This window comes from Mirounga angustirostris, unplaced genomic scaffold (assembly GCF_029215605.1).
Source record: "Mirounga angustirostris isolate CCGP_5_RB_7025 unplaced genomic scaffold, mMirAng1.0.hap1 SCAF_17, whole genome shotgun sequence".
Lineage (NCBI taxonomy): Eukaryota > Metazoa > Chordata > Mammalia > Carnivora > Phocidae > Mirounga > Mirounga angustirostris.
In genome coordinates, this window is record NW_026991725.1 from 14,946,430 (window position 1) to 14,972,713 (window position 26,284).

A 26,284-nucleotide genomic window follows, 5' to 3' on the forward strand; every position below is an offset into this window, starting at 1 on the left:
GGCCCTCCCAGCCACAGCTGCTGCCTGTTCTTTCGAAGCTCAGGGCCAACCACCCCCTCCCCAAGGCCCTGCTCCCCAGCCCTGGGCCTGCATTCCTCAGCTGCCAGAGGCCGGCACTTCTGAGAAGGCCACTTGGCTTATGTGCTTGTGCTCCTTCACCCCTGGGGATGGCGGGGAGCCCCTCCCCAAGAGGGCAGGCCCCCAGGAGGAGTGGGAGGCCTGGGCGACCCAGGCCCCAGTATATTCCAGTCCCTTCTCCGCTAGGATGCATAGTAGAATATGGGCAGGAATGGGGCTGTCGGCCCAGCTCCCTGCTCCACTCAGGGGCCCCAGAGCCCCCCAGCCTGAGGTCCTGGAGGCCCCTGATGGGAGGCCTTTGTGCTGCACATTGTCCCCCTTCAGGGCTGGATTCAAGATCGTAACCCCAGGCCTGACTCCTGGGCCAGGCTCTAGACTCAGCCGCGGAGAAGTGTGGGGCCCTAGGGCTTTGCTAACAGCTGCCCCAGGCTGAGGGCATCTGTGTGGAGCCTGTGTGTGCCCAGCTCATGAATCCCCCTGGAGGGGAACCCGTCCTCAGAGGAACAGGTATCCCATTCTACAGATGAGGAAACTCACTCAGAGAAGCTCCACTCACCCAAGCAGTGGTGATCAGAATGTAAGCTGAGGTTGGCCCAGAGCTAAAGCTCTACTTGGAACCTCCGTGTGGAGGCTGCCCAGACTCCACACCATTCACAACCAACGTGTGGTTTCCCCTCCGCAAGGAGCTGCCTGGCCAGACCCAGCCCTGTCCTGCCCCGGAGGACCCCACACGCTGCGGTCTGACCTCTGGAACAGATGTGGCATCGGCCACCACCTTCCCCATGGCCCTTCATTCTCCCCTGCGAGGCCACCAGGAGGCGGGCAGGCCCCTGAGCAGGAGGGAGCACTGGGAGAGGAGTGGGGCCTGGCTCCCACTGAAGCAGGACTGGCAAAGCCCTGTTGGACTAGTAGAGGCAGGAAGGATGGAGTTGGGACTCTGAGGATTACAAAAGTTCTAAAGGCCTAGAGGCTCTGTAGTTTGCTTTTTGCTTAAGACTTTTTTTTGTCATCATTCAGTTTTTGTTTTGTTTTGTTTTGTTTTAATTAGAGAGACAGTATAAGGAGGAGGTTAAGAAGAGCATGGACTCTGGAGCCAGACCGTTTGGATTCACATTTTGGCTCCATCACTGACTGTGTGACCCCACGTAAGTTATTTAAACTCTCTGGGCCTTAGTTTCCTTATCTGTAAAATGGGTATTATAATTGCTTTACTTTGAGGCTTGGATGAGATAATGCATGCCAAGTGCTTAGAAAGTACATGGCACATGGTTAGCACTCATAGACGTTTGCTATAATGATTATTCAAAAGTGATTCATGTCTGTTGTAGATAATATACACATGCAAAAAGATTTAAAAAATCACTGGCATTGCTCTCATTTTGCTATTCTTTATAGGCTATCTGCTTATTTTACTTTTAAATTGATAATGAACATGAATCAAAATTTAAAAGATATACAAAGATTTACAGAGAAAGGTTTCTCTGATCTGTCTCTTATGACCTAATTCCTTCCAGCAGAAACCTATAGGATCAGTTTCTTATGAATGTCCTCTCCATACTTACTGACACACACATACTATAACGTACTATAGTACAGTACTGCCTTGCATTGCTCTCCTTGGCCATAGGTCTTGGGCAGAGAGACATATAGAGAGGCCTCATTTTTGTTCTCTGTTGTATAGTCTTCCATGATACATATTATATGAATTCCATAGAAGTGGGATTCATGGATCAGTGGGTGGGTGCACAGTACGTGTTAGTGTGAGGGGAAGGGGGCAGGAGTCGGACTTCTGTTCCCAGGACCCTCCCCTGCTTACCCTGAGCACCCCTCCCTAATCTTGGTTCCTTGGCCTGGATTCCCTGGGCATGCTCAGATACTAAAGTGTGTGGCATCATTGACCGAGCACCTGTCCCAGGGGCCCAGAGACATCTGGAACTATCCAGACTTGAGAGCTCAGCCCCAGAACATGCAGGCCCTGCCTCTGGAGGGACCTGCAGCCCAACTGCCTGAAGGAGAGGCCCAGGGAGGGGCCGCTGGCCCCCCTTTCCCAAGGAGCTGGCCCCGGGCCAGCATGAGCTCACACCTGGAGCCAGCCCAGCTTTACTGGCCTGCACCTGAGCTGCCAGGGACTCCCTTGCCTGAGTCTGGGCCCCTGAGTTGCTCCCAGGTAGACATACATTGCTGCCAGCCCAGAGGGGCTCCTCAGGGCTACGGCCCCTGGGTTAGGGCAGTGGGGAGCAGCACCCCTTCTGTCCACTGACGTTTGATCTCCTCACAGGCTCCTGGGTTGAGCGTTTTGGCTGAGCTGATAGAATGTGTTGATGGAGAGAGGGATTGTTGTGGAAATAGTTTCGAAGAGGCTCAGGTCAAAGTGGAAAACAGTTGGTCGTCCAGGCAACTAAACAGCCTTCGTGGGGTGGGGAAAAGGTTTTTGTAAGGAAACTGCCATGGTCCCTCCTTCAGGATGAGGCTTTGCCCGCAAACTTCTCCTTCCTCTTCCCTTGCTCCCCCAACACGGGCCCCACGCACCCCCAGCCTCCCCCAGGGCAGCTGTGCCCCGTGGAGGACTCAATTCAATACACGGTTACCTGAGTTCTTGCCACGTGCCTGGCTCTGTGCGCAGCTCGAGGAACACAGAGAGTTGGTGGAGCTGGATGGATTTACAGCGTCCATTCTGGAGTCAGACCTCCCTTGGCCACTTAGCTGTGTGACCTGCACAACTCCCTGGACTCTTCTGTGCTTCATTTTTCTATCCACAAAGTAGAAATCGCAGTGACAGTACGCCCCTTGCAGGGCTGCAACGAGAGGATGAGAAGAGTTAACATGCAGAAGGCACTGGAATAGGGTTGGCTCGGAAAGAAGCGGGCAACAGGGTTAGGTTATTACCACTATCACCAATATCCTACCAAGAGGGGCCAAACGAATGCCACGTTACTCATGTTCGAGGAGCTTCATCTTAGACGTTTTCAACTGGAATGAGGAACCTTATTAACTTCCTTCGAGACCTCTTGCCCTAGGCCCTACCGTAGAGCTCCCGTTGCCTACACACCTGGCCTTGGACGTCGAGGCAAAGAGAGAGAAAAATTAGGAAAGCAAATGTCTTTCTTTTCCTTGTTTTTTCTTCTACAGATTTTTTAAAGATTTTTTTTTTTCTGGGAAGGGGGACTTTTGTTCTGCCCCAGGCTTAGATTGGACTAAATGATGGGGTACGGCCCAGAGAGGTTAAGTGGGCAACCCAAGGTCACACAGCAGGACACGGCAGGGCTGAGACTGTGTCTCCCCCTCTTCCTCCTGCTCCTCTCAGGCCCGGCCAGGCCTCCTTTCCCCGCCAGCTGTGCCCATCGTGCCCCCAGAGGTGGGCACAGGTGTGGCTGCCCGGCAGCCCGGTGCCCTCAGAATGAGGCTGGCCTTGTCGCCGTCACCCCAGCAGCTGTGGCCGGTTGAGTTTTCCATTAAGCCTTTTCCGCGCCTTGGGCAGGAGCAGGAGGCTCGGCATTTAAAGGTCACCTGGCTTTTGAAGCTGCGGCGACATGAATAGCTTGGGAAGAGAACAGGCCTGTGCAGGGGCAGAAGGACAAGGAGCCTCTGTCGGCGCCGCCCCTCCCCCTCCGGCCGCTCGAGCCCCCGCCCCCCCCCCCCCCCGCGCAGACTCCCCAGGGCCTCTGTCTCTGGGGCCTCCACCTTCCCTTCTCCCCCTTTTTGCGGCCTCGCCAGCTCAGAAGCCCAGCGGCTCAGCCGGCCTCCCTGCGCCCTGCCCCCATGGCGACTGAGGTGACAACTGGACAAGGATGCAGCTGCCCTTGGCCCGGCAGCCTCCCCGTTAGCGCTGCCACTACCCACCTGAGGTTTGCCCAGGACTTAGCCATGGCGACACAAGCGTCCCAGGGGCCATATGGCCTCATTCTGGCCCCGCTGGCTTTTGCAGCCGGATTCCTGATGAGACGAAGCAAGCCGGGCAGTCGCCTTCTCATACGGGAGGGAAAGGGCTGGGGAGCAGGGTGCATGTAGCTTGCCCATTCCAATCATCCGCTAAGGGGCTCTGTGGGCTCCACAGGACAGGGGTAACACCTGCATAGATCCCCACGTCCGCCAAGGCCGGGGACTAGAACTTGGTGGCACGTGTGGGCCTTGTGTTTCCCACTTGGACAATAAGTCCTTCTGAGACCCTTCCAGTCTTGGGTTCTGAGACCCCTGGGCTGCTGGGGTTCCTCTCCTTTTTAGTCCGAGGTGGGGGTGGGGCAGATTCTTGGGTTCTCGGAGGGAAGCTGCTTCGCCTGCCCTTTCCCTGGGACCAGCAGGGACCTGAGCCCTGGGACACCACCTAGTGGCCTGGCTTGGTGGTGCCACTGGGCTGGGCCCAGACCTGAGGTGAGAAGGGACAGTGAGTCCCCTCTGCAGGGCGGGATCACAGCAATTACGGACTGATCACAAGCTCCGGTGTGTGGCTTGTCCTTGGGGGATTTTCAGAGGAGGGAGCCAGAGGTGTGCCGAGACAGAGCTGGCCTTGGGCAGTCCCTCCTCCTTCTAGACGAGAGAGGGTTGGGGAAAGGGAAGTGCTGGGGAAAGGGAAGTGCCGGCAATTTGGGACCTCTGGCCTCCTAACTCTGTCTCTTCTTGAGGCCTTCTGTTCTACCCCTACCTTTCAGGGTTGGGGTGGCAGGAGGAGTGTTAAGTCAGATATTGGAGGGAGTTGATTTCCTGTCCCCTGGAGCTGACGCTGACTTGGCGAGGGGACCATCCTGCCATCGGCGTTTTGTGCCTCGCAAGGGAGGAGGCCCTCAGGCTGGGCAGCAGGAGGCTCCCAGGACCTTAACCATGGCACTGACTGCCTTGGCCTCAGTTGTTTCATCTGTGAAGTGGGGTAATAATGCATGCCCCTATAGAAACGATAGCTTTTTCATGAGGACTAAGTGAGACCATAGAGGAGAAAGGGCTTTGGAAACTAAGGGCTACCGCCCACCTTGCTATGAGCCAGAGGAGGAAGGGAAGAGAGCTTCCCTTTCATGGTGCTCTTGCCTCTTCCTTTCCCTTCTTTATCCCCCTAACAAATCTCCATTGTCAGTGCCAGGCACTGTGAAGGTGCTGTACTCAGCACAGTGAATAAAGCTTGGGCCTGGCCTCGTGGAGCTTACCTCTCAGTGGCGGAGATGGTCAACAACAAGGAAATATATAATAATCTCTCATGTGGTCTGTTCCCTAAGGAGAACAAAGCAGGGCAGGAGGTGAGGGAACGTGGCAGGTAGGGCTGGTGCTTGATAAGATTATGCTTGAGTAGGGGCCCGAAGGAAGGGAAGGAGGCAGCATGTCCATATCTGGGAGGAGATGGAGGCCCCTGGATGGGCGCGCGCATGGCTTGCAAGTGGATGAGCAAGGATCCAGGATGCCCAGGGAGAGTGAGGGGAGGGGACAGAGTGAGGTTTGACGGCAAAGGCAGGTGGCCCAGGCAGGACGGTGTGGGGCCTGGCAGACCACAGTAAGGCTCTAGGTTGTGTTCTGAGGACATGAGGAGCCACGGGGGCAGGCGGGGGGGGCGGCGCGGGCGGGAGGGAAGGTAGGGGTTGGACCAGAGGAATGACGAGACCGCCACGGTGAATTTTCTGTAGGAAGGCTGGGGGACACAGACAGGCCGAGCGGTAGCAGGGGAGGTGGTGAGGGGCGGCCGGGTTCTGGGATGGTTTTGAAGATAGGAAAAATGGGATTTGCTGCCACTGGGTGTGGGTGTAAGAGAATTCGAGCACTCAAGGAGACGCCTGAGCTTTGGGCCTGAGTCACGTGGAGCTGCCGTTCACAGAGATGAGGAAGGTGGGAGGAGCAGGGTGGGTTTGGAAGGAACCACGAAGTCGGATGACCCAGTATGTCAGAGCTGCTCTTGGACATCCAAGAGGGGGCAGCCTCAGCGGAGCAACTGTAGAGTTGAAGGGCGTGTTCCCCGGAGGCCTCAGGGCAAGAGAAATTTGGGAGCCTGTTATTCAGCGTGTAGATGGTATTTAAAGCAGACTGGATAAGATCGTTCAGGCTGTGAGGGTAGCCAAGGGCCAAGGCCTGTGCCTAAGGCCACACCAACCTGTTTCCTCGGGTGCTTACTAGCTCCGGGCCCCCATATAAGTTCCATCACAGGGCGCCTGGGTGGCTCAGTTGGTTAAGCGACTGCCTTCGGCTCCGGTCATGATCCTGGAGTCCCGGGATCGAGTCCCGCATCGGGCTCCCTGCTCGGCGGGGAGCCTGCTTCTCCCTCTGACCCTCCTCCCTCTCATGCTCTCTGTCTCTCATTCTCTCTCTCTCAAATTAAAAAAAAATAAAAATAAAAATAAGTTCCATCACAACATCCCTTGTAGGTGGTATTACACCTGTTCTTACAAACGAGGAAGCTGAGGCTCAGAGAAGCGAAGTGATTTCTCCAAGTCACACAGCCTTACTGGGCTTTACTGGGCCCAGTCAGAAGGGCAGCCCAGGACTCTGGCTCCCAGGCTCTCACATCTCCCGGGTGGACCCTACCTGGTCCTGCAGTAGACTGGCTGGACTGACCTTGGGCAAGGTCAGGAGAACAGAACTCGGGCAGTTGGCCCACCTCCCTGGGCCAGGCCAGGAGTGACTCAGGCCTTGGCGGTCTCCTCACACTTGGAGTGAGGACTGGCAGGCTGCTGTGCCCGTCCTCCCGGGCCCGGATTCCTTCATGGGGAAGCAGAAGGCTGGGATCCCTGGGACCTGGGGGTGGACAGGTGTGGAATTTCTGCTTCCGAGTCCCCAGGTCACTCACAGCACAGAGTTTGGGAGAGCTGCGGAGTCGGCCTCCAAGACCAAGACATCTAACAGGCTCAACGGGTTTCATTCACTTCCTTTTTCAGAAGTGGGTCAGGGGTTATCTCCCTCTGTTGTCCTGCCAGCACCGGGCAGCTGGGGTTCAGAGAGGTGGAGCGGTTTCCCCAAGGTCACAGAGCCGGCTCTGGGGCCTGGCCAACAGACACCCCTCCCCCAGTGCTGTCTAGGTCACATCCCCTCTGCTGGAATGTCAGCCAGGCTGTGCCCAGTCTTCTAAGCCCAGGCCACACGTGGCTGCATTTCTGAGGCTCCTTGGCTCCTAGCCCTCCAAGCCTGACTGGGCACTTTTGGCTCCTAGGAGTTGGGTTCCTAATTCTGGCCTCTCTACGTACTGGCTGTGTGACTTTGTGCAGGTTACCTGACTTCTCTGAACTGGTTTCCATAGCTATGACATGGAGACGATAGCGTCTATCCCTGGAGTTGTAATAAGGATTGAATGTGAAAGCGCCTGGCACAAGCTTGTGAACCGAAGTCGCCTGCCTTAATTCTTCCATGTGTTTTAAATTGCTTTTCATCCGAGCCATGCTGGTTGCAAAAGGCAGCCTGGCATGGACGACACTGCCCCGAGGACAGCCCTCCTCCCTGCTCCCAGCCGTGCTGGCCCACCTCAGCCCTGGCCTCACACTCTGCACTTGAGCTTAGCGAGGGATGGCCCTCACGGGGTGGGGGTGGGGGGGCCTGTGTCGCCCCACCTGGTGCTAATTGTAGGCAGCTTGGCCTTGGGGTCTGGGCGTTCTTGCGGAGTCCTGTGGAGATGGTATTTCTGCTTCCCCGCACTTCCCATTAGCGTTTCTGAGCCACTCGCTCCTCATCCACAGGACAAGCTGCGATGGGAAAGTCTAGGCTTGGCCACCACGGGCCATATGTCTTTGAGCCATTCTGACAGGTCCTGGGCGTCAGCGCCTTCGTCTGACGTGCGGAGCAGGCTGTGGGGCTGGCCCAGAGTTGTCAGCCATGCCATATCATGGTGCGCACAGGACAGGCTGTTTTTCCAGGCTTCGCACCTGGGGTAAATGGAAGAGGAGGTGGCCTGACCTGTGGTGTCTCCAGCTGCCCAGGCCAGCCAGCCTCCCCTGGGGCTTCGAGGATCAGTACTTCTTCTAAGGCCTGGAGGACTCGCCCACCCCAGCCACTCTGGGGAAGAGTTTGGCCGGTGTGCCAACTGCTCCTGGCTCTTCGCCAGCCTTCTGGGGCGGCGACAACGCCAGTCAGGTAGCTCGCCATGTTCCAGGCACTGCGTGGGGGATGATCTTGTTTCATCCTCATCGAAGTCCCATAAGTACAGGTGAGGGTACTGGGCCCAGAGAGGGGAGGACACTCCTCCGAAGTCCCACAGCTGCGGAGGGGCAGAGCAGGGACGGCAGCCTGGCTCTGAACCCCTGCGCTTCCCGCAAACGGCAGGGGGTGGGGATGCCCCTCGGGACCTTCCTGACACTCACAGCCCGAGGGGCCGATCCAGGGGCCTGCTAATGGGGGCAATCTGGACCCCATCATCTTCCTTCTTCATCCGGAAGAAGGGGGGTCAGGTGCTGGCTTCACTCCCCATGGGTCTGCCCTTGGCAAAGTGAGAGCCAAGTCCCTCTATCTCTTAATAAATTATTTGCGGGGCAGCGAGAAGGTGGCTTTACTCCAGAGAGGGTGTTAGTTAGCACAAGGCACTGACCTGTATATATGATGATATCAGCATAGCAGATGGCAGCCGGGGCCCTGGCTTCTGGGGCCTCGTGCCCCCGAGGTCTTTGTCAGAGGCCGCAGCGCAGGTTTCTGGAGCCCGGGACAAAGGCGGCGGCTCTACGGTAGAGTTCCGGCAGAATCAGAGCATCCTCTGACCTTCTGATGTGGCAGGGGTGGTGGAGGGGTGTGGACGTGGGGGTTGGGGTGTCTAAAGCCGGCTGTGGAACGCCGTGTCATACTTGGCTACCTTCCTGTGCTCATTTTCATCACAGTTCTTGGACTGACCATTTGAGGTCACCCCTCTATATCTCCTTGTAAAATGGCTTTGGCTTCGCTGGGCTGTGAGTTGCTCGTTTGGGAAGACAGGGGGGTGGAAGGAGTTGGATAATGAATCATGCTTCACCCAGTCAACAGAATACTACTCAGGCATTAAAAATGGTGCAGTAGATCTATATGTTCTGACGTAAGAAGATGGCTACAATAAATTATTAAGTGGAAAAACAAGTTGCATAGAATTTCCGTAAAAAAATGCATACATACGGTAGTGGATGCATAGAGAAAGTATCTAGATGTAGACAGATAAACCAGAGTGTTAATAGGTATTTTCCAGAAGCTGGGAGGGATTGTAGTTCTGTTACATCAGTGTCCAGAGGCTGCATGGGGCCCAAGTGCTTCTAATTTTCCATTCTTTTTTTAAAAAATATTTTATCTATTTATTTATTTGAGAGAGAGAGTGAGAACAAGCGGGGATAGGGGCACTTCCCTGCCGAGCGGAGGAGACGCCCCAGCTTGGCACGGAGTCTGCTTCTCCCCACTGAGAGCCCAATAGGCCTCAATTGAAGGACCCCAAAATCATGACCTGAGCTGAAGTCAGACGTTTGCTTAACCCACTAAGCCACCCAGGCGCCCCTGGTTTTCCATTCTTCGATATAGCCCACCTTTCTGGGACTGGGCAGACGCCCACCCAACAAGCCCCAGAACAGGAGCCCTGGACAATTTCCACATCCATCTAAGGAGTCAGAGGTTTGAAGGAGGTTAGAATCTCAGCCTGGTGGCCCTGGGGAACAATATGCGGTCTCATTCGACCTGGGCAGGGACTGACCGAAAGAGACAGAGGGAATCAATGGTAGTGCTGGATCTTCTGACCCTGGGGTGAGTGAGAGCCCATCTATAGCACCTTCCACACTCCTCTGCTCTCGTTCTTACACCATCAGCTGTTTGACGGCTGAGATCATGGCAAGCAAGAGCATCATGCTGATTTGCTCACACGGATGTTTCTGTGTCAGCTGTTAAGATGATAACCCCAAGTCCTAGAAAAGGGAAAATAGCTTTGCACCTATTGTGTCAAACTTAGGAACTTTGGAAACATCCTTTGATGGAACGGTCCCTTAAAGCTGCCACTTTTCTACAATTAACAAAATTACTAATTTTGGGATAAGCAGGAGAAAGTCAGAATTTGAGGTTTTTAGACATATTCAACTCTCAGTTGACTGCACTAACAAAATGTGACCTTGGCAGTGATTTACGTGCTTGGTTGTGAGCGGGCTGGACAGTTTTCTGTCGCAGATTTAATGGCACTCTCCACAAACTGGAGGCCATGATGTTGGCGTCACCAAGTTGGGACGGTGATGTGGGAAGCAGAGACTGGGGTGGGCTGGAGACTAGAGGGCAGGCTGGGGCCTGTACAGAGCCCCTCCTGCCTCAGGTCGTCAGGGCTCCTGGGCAGTAGGAGTAGTGGCTGAGACCAGTGGCCATAGTGCTGGGTTCAAATCCTAATTCCTCCACATCTATGCCTCAGTTTTCCCACCTGCGAAATGGGGATACTAGCATCTACCTCATAGCGGTGTCAGGAGTCAGCCCACCCAGCTCACCGAGGACCCGGCCCGGAGTAAGCCCTGGCTAGCAGGTAGCAGTCCTGTGCCAGCACAGAACCCTGGCCGTTTGACTGTCGCAGCTGGAGAGAAAGCACAAAGAAGCGGTTGTCCCGTGCATTCGGGTTCTCTAATGCCCCTGGCATCCCGCCCCTGACTCTGCCTCCCTCTGTTTCAGGTGGGACCGCCGGCCCCAGGATGCCCCGGGGGTGTGGATGACCAGAGGCCCAGGCCCGGATGCCGCCGCCCCGCGAGGGCCGCTCCCCGAGGGCCGCCGGTGGCCCCGCGCCCTAGCCTCCCGACCCGGCGACCCCGCGCGCCCCGCCCCCGCCTGGCCGCCCAGGGGAGCGGGAGCCGCGGGAGGGAGTCTCCCGAGCCCACCGAGCGAGCGGCCACGGCGCAGGCATCCGGGGGCAGGGGCTCGGCGCCGGCCGCAAGCATTCTCCCCCAGCGGCTCGGCAAGATGACCAGCCTGTTCCGCCGGAGCAGCGGCGGCGGGGGCGGCGGCGGGGGCGGCGCGGCGGGGGCGCGCGGGGCCGGGGCCGGGGCCGGGGCGGGGGCCGCCTCGCAGGAGCTCAACAACAGCCGGCCCGCCCGCCAGGTGCGCCGCCTCGAGTTCAACCAGGCCATGGACGACTTCAAGACCATGTTCCCCAGCATGGATTACGACATCATCGAGTGCGTGCTGCGCGCCAACAGCGGCGCCGTGGACGCCACCATCGACCAGCTGCTGCAGATGAACCTGGAGGGCGGAGGCGGCAGCGTCTATGAGGACAGCTCCGACTCGGAGGACAGCATCCCCCCGGAGGTAGGGGCGCGCCCCCCCATCATTCACCGCTGATTGAACCTCTTAGAGGACTTGGGTCGTTAGACCTGACTTCTAACTCGCCGGTAGCCCCTTTCTCGTAGGAACCCCGTACCCAAGCCGGTCAGTGGCCTTTTATGGGCAGAAGTCATGCGGTCATTCAACAAACACGGCGCACCTACTGGGTGGTGTGCCAGGCATGGCACTAGACCCCGCTCAGGGGCCATCAGAATTGAGGAGCTTGTTAAAAATGCAGACACTCGGGCCCTACTCCAACATACTGAAGTCCAGTTCCAGGCTGGGGCCCTCTAGCCTGTGTTTTCCTGGAAAGGCTCCTTTTGCACTTCTGGGTGTCCACCGTGGCCAAGTCAGACCGGGTTTCTGCGGGCACAGAGCTCACAAGACTCAGGCAGTGGGAGCTGGGAGAGCGATAAATGCTTATGGTGGGAGAAGTGGGAGCAGGAGAGGAGGATGGCTTCCCAGGGAAAGGGATAGCCAAGTTGAGGCCCAAAGAAAGAGTGGGGAGTGAGGGACAGGGAGTGAGGGACAGGGTGTGCAGGCGGAGGGAAGCGCTCCTGCAAAGGCTCAGAGGTGAGACAGAGCACGGGTCACTTAGGGAGCCCGCAGCGGGACCATCTGTCAGGACCTCTGGAGTGGCAGAGACCGGGAGCTGAGAAGGCCAGGCCGCGGAGAGAGAGCATGGGGAGCCACCAAAGAGGAGGGACCTCCGACATACTAGTTCAATTCCTCTGACCAAGGCATGATGGAGGCGGCAGCAGGCAGTGCCCGAGCAGTTCCCTCCATTCTCAGCGAGGTCACTGGGGGAGAAGGGACCACCCTGCTGCCTCAGGGCCCACCTGGCCCCTCCAGTAAATGTGTGACCCCCGGTCTCCACAGGACCTGCTGTGCTGGGTGCAGAAGGGGCGCACAGAGTCTTTCTGTGATCGGGTCACTGCCTGCAGGGCAGCGAGAAGGTACATGTGGTGGGACACGTGGCCAGGGACAGGACGGAAGGGCCCAGCAGATGGCATTTAACTCTGCTCTTCGCTGAGTCCCATCCTGTGCCAGGCACCATCCTACAGGCTTCAGATGTATCCGTCCTTGCAGTCCTCATGCGCTTTGTGAGGCGGCATTATTATTATTATTACCCTCGTTGACAGAGAAAACCTAGGCCCAGATATGCCCTCAGATTCCTGGTCCACACCGCCCTGCAGGCATCTAGGACCCTGTCAGCCCGAGTCCTTCTGCAGGGCGAGGCCGCTGGCCCTTCTTCCTTTAGTTGGTGCTGCCTGCGATTTCTCCCTCCAGGTGGAGGAGAAGCTCCGTGGGCGATGACATCTGCCTCCTCCCCGTGTCACCTGCAGCACCCAGGACAGTCCTGGCACATAACAGGCACCCAGGGAACGCTCGCTGAGTGAATAAGTGCAGTTCCAGTCTTTGCACAGATTTCTTTAGTCTCTTTCTTTGGGAGACCGCTCCTTCGAACGGCCTGGATTAGCCAGTGGAAGGGGTCTCAGAAAACCCAGATCCTCTCTGTGGGAAGGAGGGGTGAGTGTGTGTGAGAGTGTGTGTGTGAGTGTGTGTGTGAGTATGTCTTTGCAAATACATCCTTTTTTTTTTTAATTAATTAATTTATTTGACAGAGAGAGAGAGAGAGAGCACAAGTAGGCAGAGTAGCAGGCAGAGGGAGAGGGAGAAGCAGACTCTCTGCTGAGCAGGGAGCCCGATGTGGGGCTCGATCCCAGGACCCTAGGATCATGACCTGAGCCGAAGGCAGATGCTTAACCAACTGAGCCATCCAGGCACCCCCCCTTTTTTAAAAAAATTTATTTATTTATTTGACAGAGAGAGGGGCAAATACATCCTTTAAGTGTGAGCTGGAAGGAAAGTATTCTGCATATTCTGACCCTTTCTGCGGTCTCATTGATTCTGCAGTCTGGCAGGTAGGGTAGAATAATCTTTCCTCCTTTGTCCATGGCACCCGTGGGCCTGTGAATCTCCACGGTCTTCACCATCCCCTTGATAGGCCTGCACTGGGCGTGCTCCTGTTTTTCTGAGACTCTTGCTTTCCAAATCGAGCCCCTTCTCAGCATCCCTCCGTGGCTATTGCCCCAGACGCCCACCTTTGGGGCTCTGCCTGGCGCATCGGCAGGCAGTTCCTGAGGCAGCGGGAAGTGCTTCAGAAGATTTATGAGCAGCTGGAATGACACTAACTGCTGACTGGAAAAAGCCCCTCGCTGGCGGCTGATGGATGGCGGGCTGGCCCAAGGGGCATCCTTGCCACAGAGAAACAGCTCCTGTCAGATCAGTGGCCTGGACCCTGGTCCCCGGAGCACCTGGCAGGCATCCATCACCCACGCTGAGTGAAGCCGCAGGGCCACAGAGCCGAAGACTTCAGCGCCCTTACAGCCCGAAGAACAACCTCAGTGTGGCTGGCGGGGTTGTGGGGAGAGAGGCCGAGGGGGGCCAGGAACACGGCTGGGGTTACTCTCCCTGGAGGCTCGGGATCAGCCTTTCTGGAGCGTGCCTGGCCCGCTGCCTGCCTCCTTGGCGGTTCCTCATTCTGCTCCAGGAGCTTCTGATGAACGTCTGGTTCTTGCAGCCCAGGAGGCTGCTCTGAGGAGCAGGAGCGGCCGTGAGGGGAGGGGGGCCTCCTGGGGCAGCTGCACAGAGGCCTGATCTCCCTGAGTCTGGAGGCGGGAGGCTACAGGCCGTGGCCTAGGAAACCTCAAGCAGCTTCCTTCGTCCTAAGAATCCAACTCTCCCCTCCTCACCCAGGAAACAGCTCTCCCCTCCTCACCCGTGTCCCTCACACCAGCCCCTGAAGGAGAAGTTGGCCTCAAGGCCCCAGTCGGGAACCCTGTCCCTCAGAGCAGCAGGGTCTGAGGGACAGGGAGTGCGGGCTGGGAGCAGAAGCAACACTGTTCTCTGGGTGCGCCAGGCAGTTGCTGAGCCCCTGTCCTGTGCCAGGCACCCGACGTTCCCCAGTGAGCTAGACTGGAGCTTGCAGTGTTCCCTCTCTCTCTCTCTCTTTCTTTTTTTTCTTGTGGACATTTGGGCTAAGCAGAGCAGTGGCCCACAAAGCAGCTACGTTCTTCTTTTTCTGCAAAAGCATCTGTTTAAATACTTTCCGCCTGAAAGGAAAGAACGTTCGTGCATTCCAGGGCGGGAGGCCTCCTCGGGCGGGCTGGCTGTGTATGCACAAAGTGTGGCCGTGTGTGTGAGAGCATGTACGCACTTGTGTGTGTGCTGCCCACCTGCCCACCTGCCAGCGTGTCCCTGTGAGACCCTGGGTGCCCGGGCGGGGTGGGCTCAGGGCGGACAAGTGCCAGTGCCGCCTGGCCCCGCCCAGGCTTGCAGAAGCAGTTTAGCGTGACTTCTGCAAACTCACTCGGGGTTAAGATGCAGGGCCTGGGGACTCTGGGGCCCACTGACAGCCTCTGAGCCCTTCCCGTGTTCTTTGGTCTTGGAAGAGATGGAACAGAAGTGGGGAGCAGAGAACAGGGAGCAGGAAGCTAAGGTGTAGGCCAGCGGGGGTGTGTCCGACCTGGGATCTCCTGGTTGATGGTCACCTCCTGCCTCCTGCCCCAGACTCCTCTGTGGATCCCTGGGGAAGGATTCAGGTCAGTCCACGGAGCAGGAACTCTGGGCCTTGCCCAGCCCTTGGCTTTTGCCTGCCCCTCTATCTGGCTTCTGGATGAAGAGAATCATCCAGGAGGGAGAGGCATCCTGGGTACTCCCCTTGCCACTGTCTGCCCTAAGAATCCAACCAGGGCGTGTGGGCATTGTGCTTGAAGGACGGATCCTTGCTGTGGAGACCATGTCCAAGTTGAAGACTCAGTTCTAAAGAGAGCATACGGCTTTGCCATGTCACTTAGCCTGGGCCTCAGTTTCCTTATCTATAAAATGGGAGTAACGAACTCTATTCTACCTTGCCAAGTTGTTTGACTTCGGGTGAGATCATTGATATGGAGGTACTTGGAGAGAGAGTATGAATGATGTTGAAGTTATTTATCAGAAATAACGCATGTCCCGAAAAGTACGCGAACCATACGTGTGCGGCTCAATGAAGTTGCCCCGGCGCCCAGGGTCAGGAAACACCCACAGAGCCTGGAATCCCCCTGGTGTCCCGTCCCGGCCTGCTGCACCCCCACAGAGGTCCTCCTGCTCTGACTTCTAGCCCCGTGATTTGTTTGGCCTGTTTTTAAACCTTGCTCAGATGGATAATGCTGCTCTGAACATTCTTTTGGGGACGTGTGCTTTCATGCCCATTGAGTATGTTGGAACTGTAGGGTCAGAGGCAGCCATGCGTTCAGCTTTACAGAAAACCAAACAGTTTGGCAAAGGGGTGGCCCTATCCGTTTACACTCCCCCAGCGACACAGCATTCCCTTACGACGCACCCTTGCCCCCCTGGCTTTCGTCTGAATGTTATTTAAATTCAGAGAAGGATTGTTAACATGTCTTTTGTTGTTGTTGTTTCTGCTCTAGATCTTGGAAAGGACTTTGGAGCCTGACAGCTCTGATGAAGAACCCCCACCTGTCTACTCCCCGCCAGCCTATCACATGCACATGTTCGACAGGCCTTACCCTCTGGCTCCCCCCACGCCACCTCCCCGGTGAGAACCCGCTCCTCTCGGAGCGCAGGGCGGTGGGGGAAAGGGATCAGGGGCTGGGGTTGAGTACAAACGCCGTGGAAAACTTGGCTGGACCCCTCAGGATATTATTCTAGCAAGAACAGGCTTCTACTGCAGCAAGAGACACTGTAGCTAGATACCAAGAAGAACTTCCACATGGGAAGGATCACCAGGGCAAACATTCGCTGAATTGCTACTCTAGGCTAGGTGCTGCGCGGAACATGAAATGGGACACGGAGTTACATAAGGCGTGGCGCTGCCTTCTGGGATCTCACAGTCAAGGCCCGTGCAAGTGGGAGAAGTAAACACAGGGAGTGTGTAGACACTTCCCCCGCTGAGCCCATGGTACACATTGCTAATTGACCACTGGGCTCTTTCCCGCTCGGTGGAGACAGAACCTCAGAGTTCCCTTCCACGCAGCAGCTCCCAGACAGTCAGCAGTAACTGAGGGGATGGATACCTATTTGCCATCCCTGGTCTAGGGATGTTGCGGGGATTTTTAGGCAATGGGAGCAAGTAAGTCTTTTTTTCCGGGATAGTTTGATAAGTGGAGGCAGAGGACTAGACTGCAGGGTCCTGGGAGACTTCTTCCAGGTGAGGGGCTCTGTAGTCTGGAGGGTTTACACGAAGCCGCTTGCCAGCCGGGTCCCACGGTCTCTGAGGTGCTTTCCTGTGCTTCCTGTTTGTAGTAGGGTTGCTGGAGCCCGGGCGTCTCTGTCCTAGAGCTGTAGTTCCTTCGAATGGCTCAGCGCCCGGGTGCTGAGGAGTTGGGGGGGAGATGATGGGACAGGGGACTAGTCCCAGTGGATCTTTCCTTCTGGGGGTCTTGGGCACCTCAGGCCGTGGTAGTGGAGACCTCTGCTGTGCAGGTAGGGGGTAATGACCCCAGCCACCAGCTACCAAGTGCTGGGAACCAGTGAGGCTCTTTATGTATACACTGTCACGTTCTAATCCTCGAACGGCTTGTGAGAGCACTGTCCGCGTCCCCATTTCACAAAGGAGGAAACTAAGCCTAAGCCAGGTTTCATAACTTTCCCAACACCATGGAGCTGAGCTGTGAACTCAGGCCATTCTGATTCCAAAACCAATGTCTTTGCTGCTGTGTCTCTCACCTCCCTAATGAGAAAATTCTCTGCGATTGCAGCTCAGGGAGCTGATGGAGGCCTAGAAGGTCACAGGACAGAGGGGACAATGTTTTAAGTCAGAGACAGGAGCAGACCTGGGGTCCTTCCTTTATTGCCGGTGGTACCAGGAGGCTCCAGTGGGGTGGGAGGCAGGGAGGGCATGGGTTGGTCTGGGTGAGGCCTTGGCAGGACTTGCGGCCTGGCATGGGTCATGGAGCCCAGGGCTAAGTGGTTTACCTTTGACTTATTATTACTTTTTTTTAATATTCCAAGATGCTTTTGCAAAACCTCCAGTGTCTACTAGGCAAAGTGGTTCTGCCTGTTTTTCAGAAGGGAAAACTGAGGCCATAAGAGAGAGAATCCCAGGGTGAACCTGGCGTGGGTACCCAGGCCCCATCCTCCCTCTGCCCCTCTGGCTGGGTATACAGCTGCTGTGAGGTCAGGCGCAGTGCAGCTCGGGGATGGAAGCCACCGTTGGGGGCAGGGTGACCTCAGCTCTAGATCAAGGCTTAAGAGGCCTGAGATTCAGGGCCCTGACCTGGCAATGAAGGCTTTGCTGGGCCTGGGGAGGATACAGGACAGAGAACTTGAGTTGTAGAGTCAGAAAAAAGAAAAGTGCTCTCCTACCCCCTTCTTTCAGCTGCCAAGCTTCTGATGCTTTAGGTGCTTGGCTGTGTGACCTCTGGCTCACTACTTAGCCTCTCTGAGCTTTGCTCCCCTCACCTGTGGAATGGGAATACTAATCCCCAGCTCAGCAGTACTGTGCTGTGAGGATCCAACGAGACACTATGCGTGGAGCACTTTGCATAGTCCCAGGCAGGGATCAGACCTGTCCTCTGTGGTTGACTGCTCCTTCCCACCCCAGGCTGCGCAGCTGGCCTCTGAGCTCTAACATGGAATATTGAGACCAGTGGTGAGGCTTCTTTCAGAGGCCAGTGTTCAGAAGAAGCAGGGCCAGGCTCTGAGCATGTGCCCCTTTGCCCCAGGATGGCCCTGCTAGGCCAGGTCCACCTGTAGGCCATTTCCAGGGCCTCATTCAGTCTCTCTATCCAGAACATTCATTTCCAGCATTTACTGAGTCTCCTGCAGTATGCAGGTGCTGAACGATGTGTGTTGAATATAGTACTGATGAATATAGTACTACCCTGCCCCCCTAAGGACATCAGAGGCTGGGGGAGGCATAGAACTGGGGGCAAGAAAGTAAGTCTGCCTAGAGGAATGAGGAACTCATGTCCACACGGTGTCCTAGTGAAGCAGAGGACAGGAGGGCATTTCAGGCAATGGAAACAGCATGTGCAAAGGCCAGGAGGCAGAAGAGGGGGAACCATCTGGGAGCTTTGGGGAACTCCAGGAAATGGAATGGCCATGAGGCTAGAGAGGCGAGCTGATCATGGGGGCCTTGTGGGTCCTCTGAGGAGCTTTGGCCTTATCCTGCAGTCAGCAGGCTTAAGCTGGAGAGTGACAGGATCCGGTTAGTGTTTTAGAATCCCTGGCCACTGGGGGCCAGGCCCCTCTGCCACCTCAGGGACTGCAGATGGGGTGGGGTTTGGGAGCTTGCCCTGCTGAGACAATAGAGAGCCAGGGTGACCCCAGGCGTGAGTGCCTGAAAAGTCAGGACCCCTGGGCCCAGGTTTTGCCTGCACAATCTGTGTGTCCCTGGACAGGGCCTAACTCTCTCTGGGCCTCAGTGTCCAGTCTTTACCAAAAATCCTGCCTAGAAGGTTCATGTCTGAAATCCTTCTGGGGTCTGATGTGCCATGGGTAAACTCGGGGGTCTGATGGGCGTGAAGTTTTAGTTTGGGGGTCCTGGTGCCCAGGCTGTGGGCCAGGAGAGCCTCCCAGCCTTCTCTCTCCTTCCCCTCCTCTAGCCTGCCCTTCCCTCTCTTTCTGGAATGAAGGAGGTCTCTGAGACCCAGAGCTACCTACCCCTCAGCACAGGCCACCTGCCGTTTTCCCGTTGAAATTACAGCCTTGGAAGTTTTTTATTTGCCTCTCAGCTCATTTCTGACATTCCTTTCTGACCACAATGGAGTTGCCTGGGCCGCCTAGGCTCAGGGCCCCCTGGCTCTTGCAGCTGCGGCTTACCTCATCTCTGCCTTTGCCAGCGCCAGGGCCCGGGAGGGGCTGGGCCTGACCTTCCTCGGGACCACGGTCCCAGCCGCCAGGGGAACGGTGAGGAGGGGTCCCCTGCTCCTTGTCCCCCTCCCCTCTTGGGCTCAGTAACAAATGGCTAGAGGGCTCCCAGTGCAGCTCTGGGGTTCTCCCTCCGCACTTTTCCCAGGTGGCTCCACGTGTGGTTGAGTTGGAGTGGGTACCCGGGTCCTAGGGGAAGACGCTGGAGAGGAATTCTCTGTGCTGGGGCCAGCCACGGGTGGTCCCCGAGTCCCTAAGAGAGGGGGCACCCTCTCCCCCGCCTTCGGCCCTCGGGAGAAGTGAAGCCTCCAACAGTGACAGAAGGCGGCAGAGTGATGTGGAGAGAGATCTGCCTAGGACTCACAGAGTCCCGGTTGGGTTTACGATGCAGGCTCTTCTGGAGCCTTCCCTCACCTGTGCCCCGGGAGGGTGGACGAGGCGGGCGGCTTCCCCTGGCTCCCACCGTGCACTTAGCAGCTTGTTATCCCCGTCTGCCGCCGCCCCCGCCCCCCCTCGCCCTGCCAGGCCACCCGCCCAAAATAGAAAAGGAAAGGAAGTTATTTCCACAGTCAGCGGCAGCCCGGAAAAGCTCCCCTCCAGTGAGGGGGCGGGCGGGATTCCTGGAGCTGGAGACAAATCAAAGCCAGGCGAGAGCGGCAGGCCCGCCGCCCCCGGCCCCGCTGCCTTCTGTGTGTGTCATTTCCCTGATTCAGCGGAACACGTGTCCTGGGGTTGCCACGCTTCAGGCTGCTGAGGCGCTGTGGGGAGCTCCCGGCCTGGCCCCGATGGCAGGGCGGGGGCCTGGGGGTCAGGGAGGGCTCCTGCCACCACTTCTCTTCCTGTCCCTGGCCCCCCCCCCCCGCCCCGGTGGCCTCTGCCTGTGGCCGACGGACCTCCGGCCAGGCACCTTGCTTATGAAGAGCTGCTCCTGAGCACCCCTTGCAACAGGAAACTTTCCATCCCCACCTTCAGTGCCCGAGACACAGCCTCACGAGGGGCTCCCGCCCACCTCGGCAGCGAGAGGGTTTTTCCATGAGGAAGCTCCGACCCAGAGGGGAGCAGGGTCTTGCCCAGGACCACCCTGCTGGCTGTGACTGAGCTGGAACTAGAGCCTGGATCTGCTCTACTCTGTAGGGGTCCCGCCATCCCCATGTCCCCCCACCCCAGCAAACCAACATTCGAGCAGGCCGGGCTTGGCGGCTGCTGGGTCTGGTCGTGGGGAGCGCACCTGTTCCTCAGCAGCCGCGAGCTCGCACTGTGCTGGGCGCTAGGGACACGCCTGCTGTCTTTAGAGGACATTCGTAAACATCTGCACGTAAACCCATGACAGCCAGCTCGAGCGCCATGAACACTGAGGGCTCTAGGCCTAGAGACCTTGAGGGCCCGCAGTAGCCGGAGAGCAGTGACTGTCCTGGGGCTGGAGGAGCCGGGCCCTGCGGCCAGAGGCTGAGGTTAGCAGAGGCCTGATTGGGAAGATGAGAGAGAGCGCTGGGCCTTTGTCCTGGAGGCCGAGGAGGCCGCGGGAAGCTTCAGAGCAGAAATGCCCTTCTGAGCAGGATCCTGGTGTGATGGGTCGCGACTCCTGAGTTTGGGCCTGACTGTTCCCTCTTCGTTGTTACCTTTCACCCCCCAGCATCGATGTGCTGGGCTCTGGACCCGTGTCGAGCCAGAGGCGCTATCGTAACTGGAACCCACCCCTGCTGGGCAACCTCCCCGAGGACTTTCTCCGCATCCTGCCCCAGCAGCTGGACAGCATACAGGTAATGGGGGAAGCCCCCGGCTGCCTGTGCGGCATCTCTGCTTGGCCCCAGTTTGTGCCAGCCCGTTTCACTTCCTGATGTTTAAGCCCGCGCCGGGCTATTTCTGTTGCCCTGGGTTCGCAGGGAAAGAATGCTGAACCGAAAGCCTCGTTTCCTGTCTGGGCCTGGAGGTTTCCTGTTCCACCCAGGGAAGGGGACAGCCCGGAGGAGTCTGTGGCTAGAGCCATCACCCCAGGCTGGAGGGAGGCGGGCACAGGGGCAGCCAAAGGCAGAGGGGCCGGCCGCCTCCCCGCCCTCCCATGGGATAGAGCCAGGGGCAGCTTCTCCCCCTGATGTGGGCAGGGCCTGAGGGGCCCTTGCGGGAAGGGGGCCTCGCCCCGAGACAGCTAGGACAGGGAGAGTTTTGAGTTTGGGCCTCCATGTGGCGCTAGCCAAGGTTTTGCGCGGCTTGCAGATCACTTTCCAGGACTGTTCAGGTTGTAGATGAGGGCTGGGGTGGTCCAAGGGGGAGGAAGCATCGTTTTTAAGCCCTACTGCTTCCCCAGCAGAGAGGGCTCTGGCCTGCTGAGTTGGATTGAGGCTGACCACCAGAGCCCGATAGCAGGTGCAGGCCCCAGGGCGCGGCTGGAGGATCCTGGGAAAGGACACATGTGCACCCAGATATGCAGGGATGTTTGTGCCGCACGTGCCCTGGTGAGCAGCCATTCAACTCGCTTGCTCCCCTCCTCAGGGTAACCCCGGGGGCTCCAAGCCCAGGAGCAGAGAGGGAGGCCTGCCCCCTGTGGCTGGACCCGGCGCCCGGGACCAGGAAAACCGCTGGAAGCAGTACCTGGAGGACGAGAGGATTGCGCTCTTCCTGCAGAACGAGGAGTTCATGAAGGAGCTGCAGCGCAACCGGGACTTCCTCCTGGCCCTGGAGAGAGGTGGTGCCCTGGGTGGGGGCACTTCGGCCACTCCTTTGTGGCTGGGGAAGGGAGCTGGGGTCGGCTTCAGCCTTGGGGCTCAGAAGAGGCACTGAGCTGGAGGCCAGCGTGGCCTCGGTCCTGTTGATACACGGCCCCCACCAAGTTACCCTGTGGGAACCCCAGAATTCTGCCAGCGGGGACACGAGTCACCAGCCAACCCTTCTCCCTCCCCTGGGACCCAGAGGAAGACAGGTGTGCCTTCGTGGGCCCTCTCCTTTGCCCCGGCACATCTGCTGTGTGCCAGGCACTGGCCTTGCCCCGACGTGTCTGGAGCTGGGTCCGTGGGTGCCTCCCCGAGCAGAGGATGTCAGGACAGGGGCTCTAAGGTGTTGTGGCAGTTTCGGTTGTCTTTGGCTGGGGACCTTACTCCCCAGCCTGGCTGCCTTTCCCCTTCAGGGTGGGAGTGTGTTGGGTGGGGGGATACAGTGAGGGTCCCGGTGGGAGTGTGTATGTGTGTGTATGCGACTGATGGTGTATAGCTGGGGAAGAATAAGGTGTGCAGGGAGAAGGCTGGCCCCAGCTCTGCAGCACAGAGAGAATGAGCAGGAGCAGGGGGGAGGGGCAGAGGGAGAAGCAGACTCCCTGCCGAGCAGGGAGCCCCACATGGAGCTCGATCCCAGAACCTTAAGATCATGACCTGAGCCGAAGGCAGATGCTTAACCGACTGAGCCACCCAGGCGCCCCTTATTTTATTTTATTTTTTAAAGATTATTTATTTATTTGAGAGAGAGTGCAGGGGAGGGAACAAAGGGAGAGGGAGAGAATACCAAGCAGACTCCCTGCCAAGCATGGAGCCCGGACATGGGGCTCAATCCCACAACCCCGAGATCATGACCCTAGTGGAAAGAGTCAGATGCTGAACCGACTGAGCCACCTGGGTGCCCCAGGGCCTTTCCTTTTAAATGAAGGATTGGACTGTGTGATCTCTCAGGGTCCTTCTAAGTGTGATGTTCTACCGTTCCAGGTGCCTGTCAGGCCGTAGTTTCTATGGTATAGCTGGTTCTTGGAGAGCTGCGAGACACGTGTGCACATATTTTGTGTGCGTCATGTGAGATTTGGGGGCTTGGCCTCCAACAGCCTCCTGCATCTCGGCCCAGGGTGCCACTGGGAGAGAGCTCACTGTCCTGACAGGAATGTGATCCTTTTCCAGATCGTTTGAAATACGAGTCCCAGAAATCCAAATCCAGCAGCAGCGTGGCTGTGGGAAACGACTTTGGCTTTCCTTCTCCTGCCCCAGGTAACCTTGCTTCCTGGGAGAGAGGCCTGGAGGGCAGAGAGGCTCACGCCGGCCCCCCCCGCCCCCCGGCCCCCTTTGTGCTTTGCATATTTGGAGTTTGGGGATAGGGAGGGGAAACAGGCTGGAGGGGCAGGGTCTGAGCCCACCACCCAGCCCACCACCGCACTCCTTCGAGTGACGTGGCCCCTCCACTTGGCAGCCCTGGACTCTTGCCAATCCAGCAGCTGCTGGAGCCCCCTTGGGGTTGGCTAAAGCCTGGCTGAACTGCTCATAAAGCCCCTAGAGCATGGGCAAGAAGGGGACATGCCACCGCACACATGTCCCATGGTGGGTGGGCTCAGGAAGGACTCAGAGACTTCCAAGGCTTGATCTCTGCCCTGGGGGAGCTTATGGTCTTCTGGGGAATGCAGGAGAAACATTCAAGGGATGGCTAGAACAAACCAGCAAAGCTGAGGACATACTTACTGATGATCACAGCTGCTCACGGTGAGGAGAAGGGCAGGGTTTGTTCATTCATTAGCTGAGGCTGTATCTGCCCTGGCCAGGCCCCACCCGAGTGCTGGAGGAAGAGAATTTTGAGCTTCACGTTCAAGATGGTGAGAAGCAAGAATTGCCTCAATAGAGGGCCAGGCCCCTCCAGGAGCCTTAACCCACTGAAGGAGGGCCAGGAATGGACAGCAGCCTATTGGGATGCACAAACAAGGGTTAAGCTGGAGCTGGGAACCTGGGCAGAGAGGGCCAGAAGGCCTGGGTTCCATACTTGATCCCTGCCCCCGTGTCCCTGTGTGTGCCTCGTGGCCCCTAGCCGGCCAGTGCTTCCATCCATACTAGGCTGCTCACCGCAGAGAAGGTAGCAGCAGGGGCAGCTTTTGCCCGAAGCAGACCTTACATCACGTAGTGGAGTGGGGTGGAGGAGCAGAAGGACGGGGAGCTCAGCTGATCCCAGCTCAAAGAGAGAAAATCCCGTGGAACTGATTCATAAGCAACAGGCTTGGAGCTTAGGCCCCACCAGATGTGCATCTGGGAGTTTTAACAATAGTCTCTCATCCTTGATCCTGAGTGAACTAGACACACTAGGGCTGCTGAGATGGATCATAATGACTCACAGGGGACTTAGCAGGCAAGGTGACTTGGGATTAGCCGAGTTGCAGGGTGGGGAGCAGGGGCTTTAGAAGGGCGGCTAGAGATGTAAGTGGGCGCTGAGTGAGCGGGGAGACTCTAGGTGGGCCATTTGGGTTTATTCTCATTCCTCTGTCAAATGAGTCAGAAACTTCATGTCTGGAGGGAGTATCAGAGGGGCTGAGCCAGGCAGGAAGGAGAAGGGAACTGTCATGGGCAAAGGCCTGCTCTGTGCCCACACCTCCCTTCCATTCCCGTATTAACTCTCACACTGGGTCGGGGTGCAGGCCAGTCACTGCGTGCTGATGAATATATACCAGCCAAGTTCAGGGTGGAGGGGAAGCCCCAGTGCTTAGCATCGGGTGGCTTCATGATGTAAATACTCCCACCATGACTGATTCCAAGCTACCAGCATGACTTCATGGAACTCGGAGTTGGTCAGAGAAGCAGAGAGTTGGAAGCCGGTGTGAGCCGGCCCTCCATGCATACAGCGGACCATACCACGGCCCTGCTTTTGACACAAAGAAGCCAAGCAAGGCTCGGTGGAGAAAGAAGTACTCCTCAAATCCTTAGTGTCTTTAGGGAAGAAGCCTGATCTTTTGCCCCCTTCCTCAGATGGAAAGGTTGGGCCGAACCCCTGTCCTGGTGGGGCCAGCCCTGGCCCACTCTCCCACCCCCCCTACTCCGGGAGGGCCTTGGGCAGCTGCTCTCCCTCTTCAACCGGCCCTCAGGGGTGTCTTCCCCTTTCAGGAGCCGGTGACACCAATCCTGCTGTGTCTGAAGATGCCTTATTCAGGGACAAGTTGAAACACATGGGAAAATGTGAGTCCAGCCTATGCCCCCTCCCCATCTGTTCTAAGACGGGCCCTGTGGCCTCATGGGAGGGAGGGAGCCACCAGGAGTTTTGAATACACAGCGGACTCTGGGTGAACCAAAGTGACATTTTAATCGCAGGCTGGCTCCCTCCGCCTTCCTGCCTCACTTCCCTCTGCAGCCAAGTCTGAATACAGACTCAATTTTAAATCCTCTTGAGCCAGCTGTCTGCAGAAAAATAATAATGTGCTGCACCCCCCCCCCCACACTCCCACCCCCGTTTTAGAGTTCACGTCCTTTGTGGCTTGAGGGGACTTGGCCAGGCCTGATGAGTGGGGAGGCCCGTGCTAAGCCCACTTTCTGTGGGCAGGAGGCCCGAGGGTTTGTGACCTCTTCCCACAAAGTCCTGCCAGCCGGGCCGCACCTACCCTTCCTCCTCCCCGCCCTACCACACAACCATGTGTGAATGAGGCTGCCATCCTTCCAGGCTCCATTTCAGGGAAAATCTCGGATTAGTCATGGAAATCCCAGAACCAGCTCTGGAGGTGGCGAGGGGGGCGGGGGAGGCGGCGGGAAAGACAGCCAGGACGCGTTGCTGTCTGTCGCTGCTGGGGCAGGAATACCCGGATCTCGGGCTGCCTGCCCGGCCGGCCCTGCTCTCGGTGGCCTATGCTGCCCCTGCAGGCCGGCCCCAGATGGCAGCCCCCCTGCTGGGGGGGCGGGGGGCGGGGCGCTCCCCTCCCCGCTGCATTCCTGTCGCCCCGCCGCCTGCCCCGACCGCGGGCCAGCCCTGCAGCTGCGGCTCACGGGTCTCTCTGCCCCAGCCACCCGGAGGAAGCTGTTCGAGCTGGCCAGGGCCTTCTCCGAGAAGACCAGGATGAGGAAGTCAAAGAGGAAACACTTGTCCAAGCACCAGTCGTATCCTTTCCGGCCTGGCGCAGGGCAGGGGCGTGGGTGCTGAGGGCGCTGACCCCCTGGCCCGACTCTCGAGGCTGCTCCCTCCCCAGGGGCTGGGGCTGGGACGGGCTCTGCAGCCACCTGCCTCCTCTCCTCCGTGCGCCCCGAGGCCAGCCCACCGCCCAGCCTGGAGCCGCATGACCCGGCTGGGGAGCAGGCCAGCGTCTCCCACTCCCTTCTGTGGGCTCCCGAGTTGTCCCACGACATCTTCACTTTCTGGCTGGGCTCATCTACTCTTGGTAGAAGACGTGGTTCTTCCAATGAAATCGGCAAACCTCTCACTAGTTTGAGTT

General features: G+C 57.6%; 1 protein-coding gene across 13 annotated transcripts in view; it reads left to right on the forward strand.

Annotated features, from left to right (window-relative positions):
- CUEDC1 (CUE domain containing 1) overlaps positions 1–26,284 on the forward strand; it is an 82,315-nt gene that overhangs the window by 50,758 nt on the left and 5,273 nt on the right. For 3 of the 13 annotated variants that reach the window (XM_045889223.3, XM_064582656.1, XM_064582657.1), the window contains 8 exons: positions 1,127–1,223; positions 10,621–11,250; positions 15,738–15,865; positions 20,774–20,900; positions 21,631–21,823; positions 23,016–23,102; positions 24,972–25,043; positions 25,859–25,952. In XM_045889223.3, the coding sequence (XP_045745179.1) occupies positions 10,906–11,250; positions 15,738–15,865; positions 20,774–20,900; positions 21,631–21,823; positions 23,016–23,102; positions 24,972–25,043; positions 25,859–25,952 (1,046 nt within the window). In that variant the 5' untranslated portion in view covers positions 1,127–1,223; positions 10,621–10,905. Of the gene's footprint in view, positions 1–1,126; positions 1,224–10,620; positions 11,251–15,737; positions 15,866–20,773; positions 20,901–21,630; positions 21,824–23,015; positions 23,103–23,647; positions 23,740–24,971; positions 25,044–25,858; positions 25,953–26,284 lie in introns of those variants that run through there. The other 10 variants (XM_064582655.1, XM_064582653.1, XM_064582654.1 and 7 more) reach the window with 4 other exon arrangements.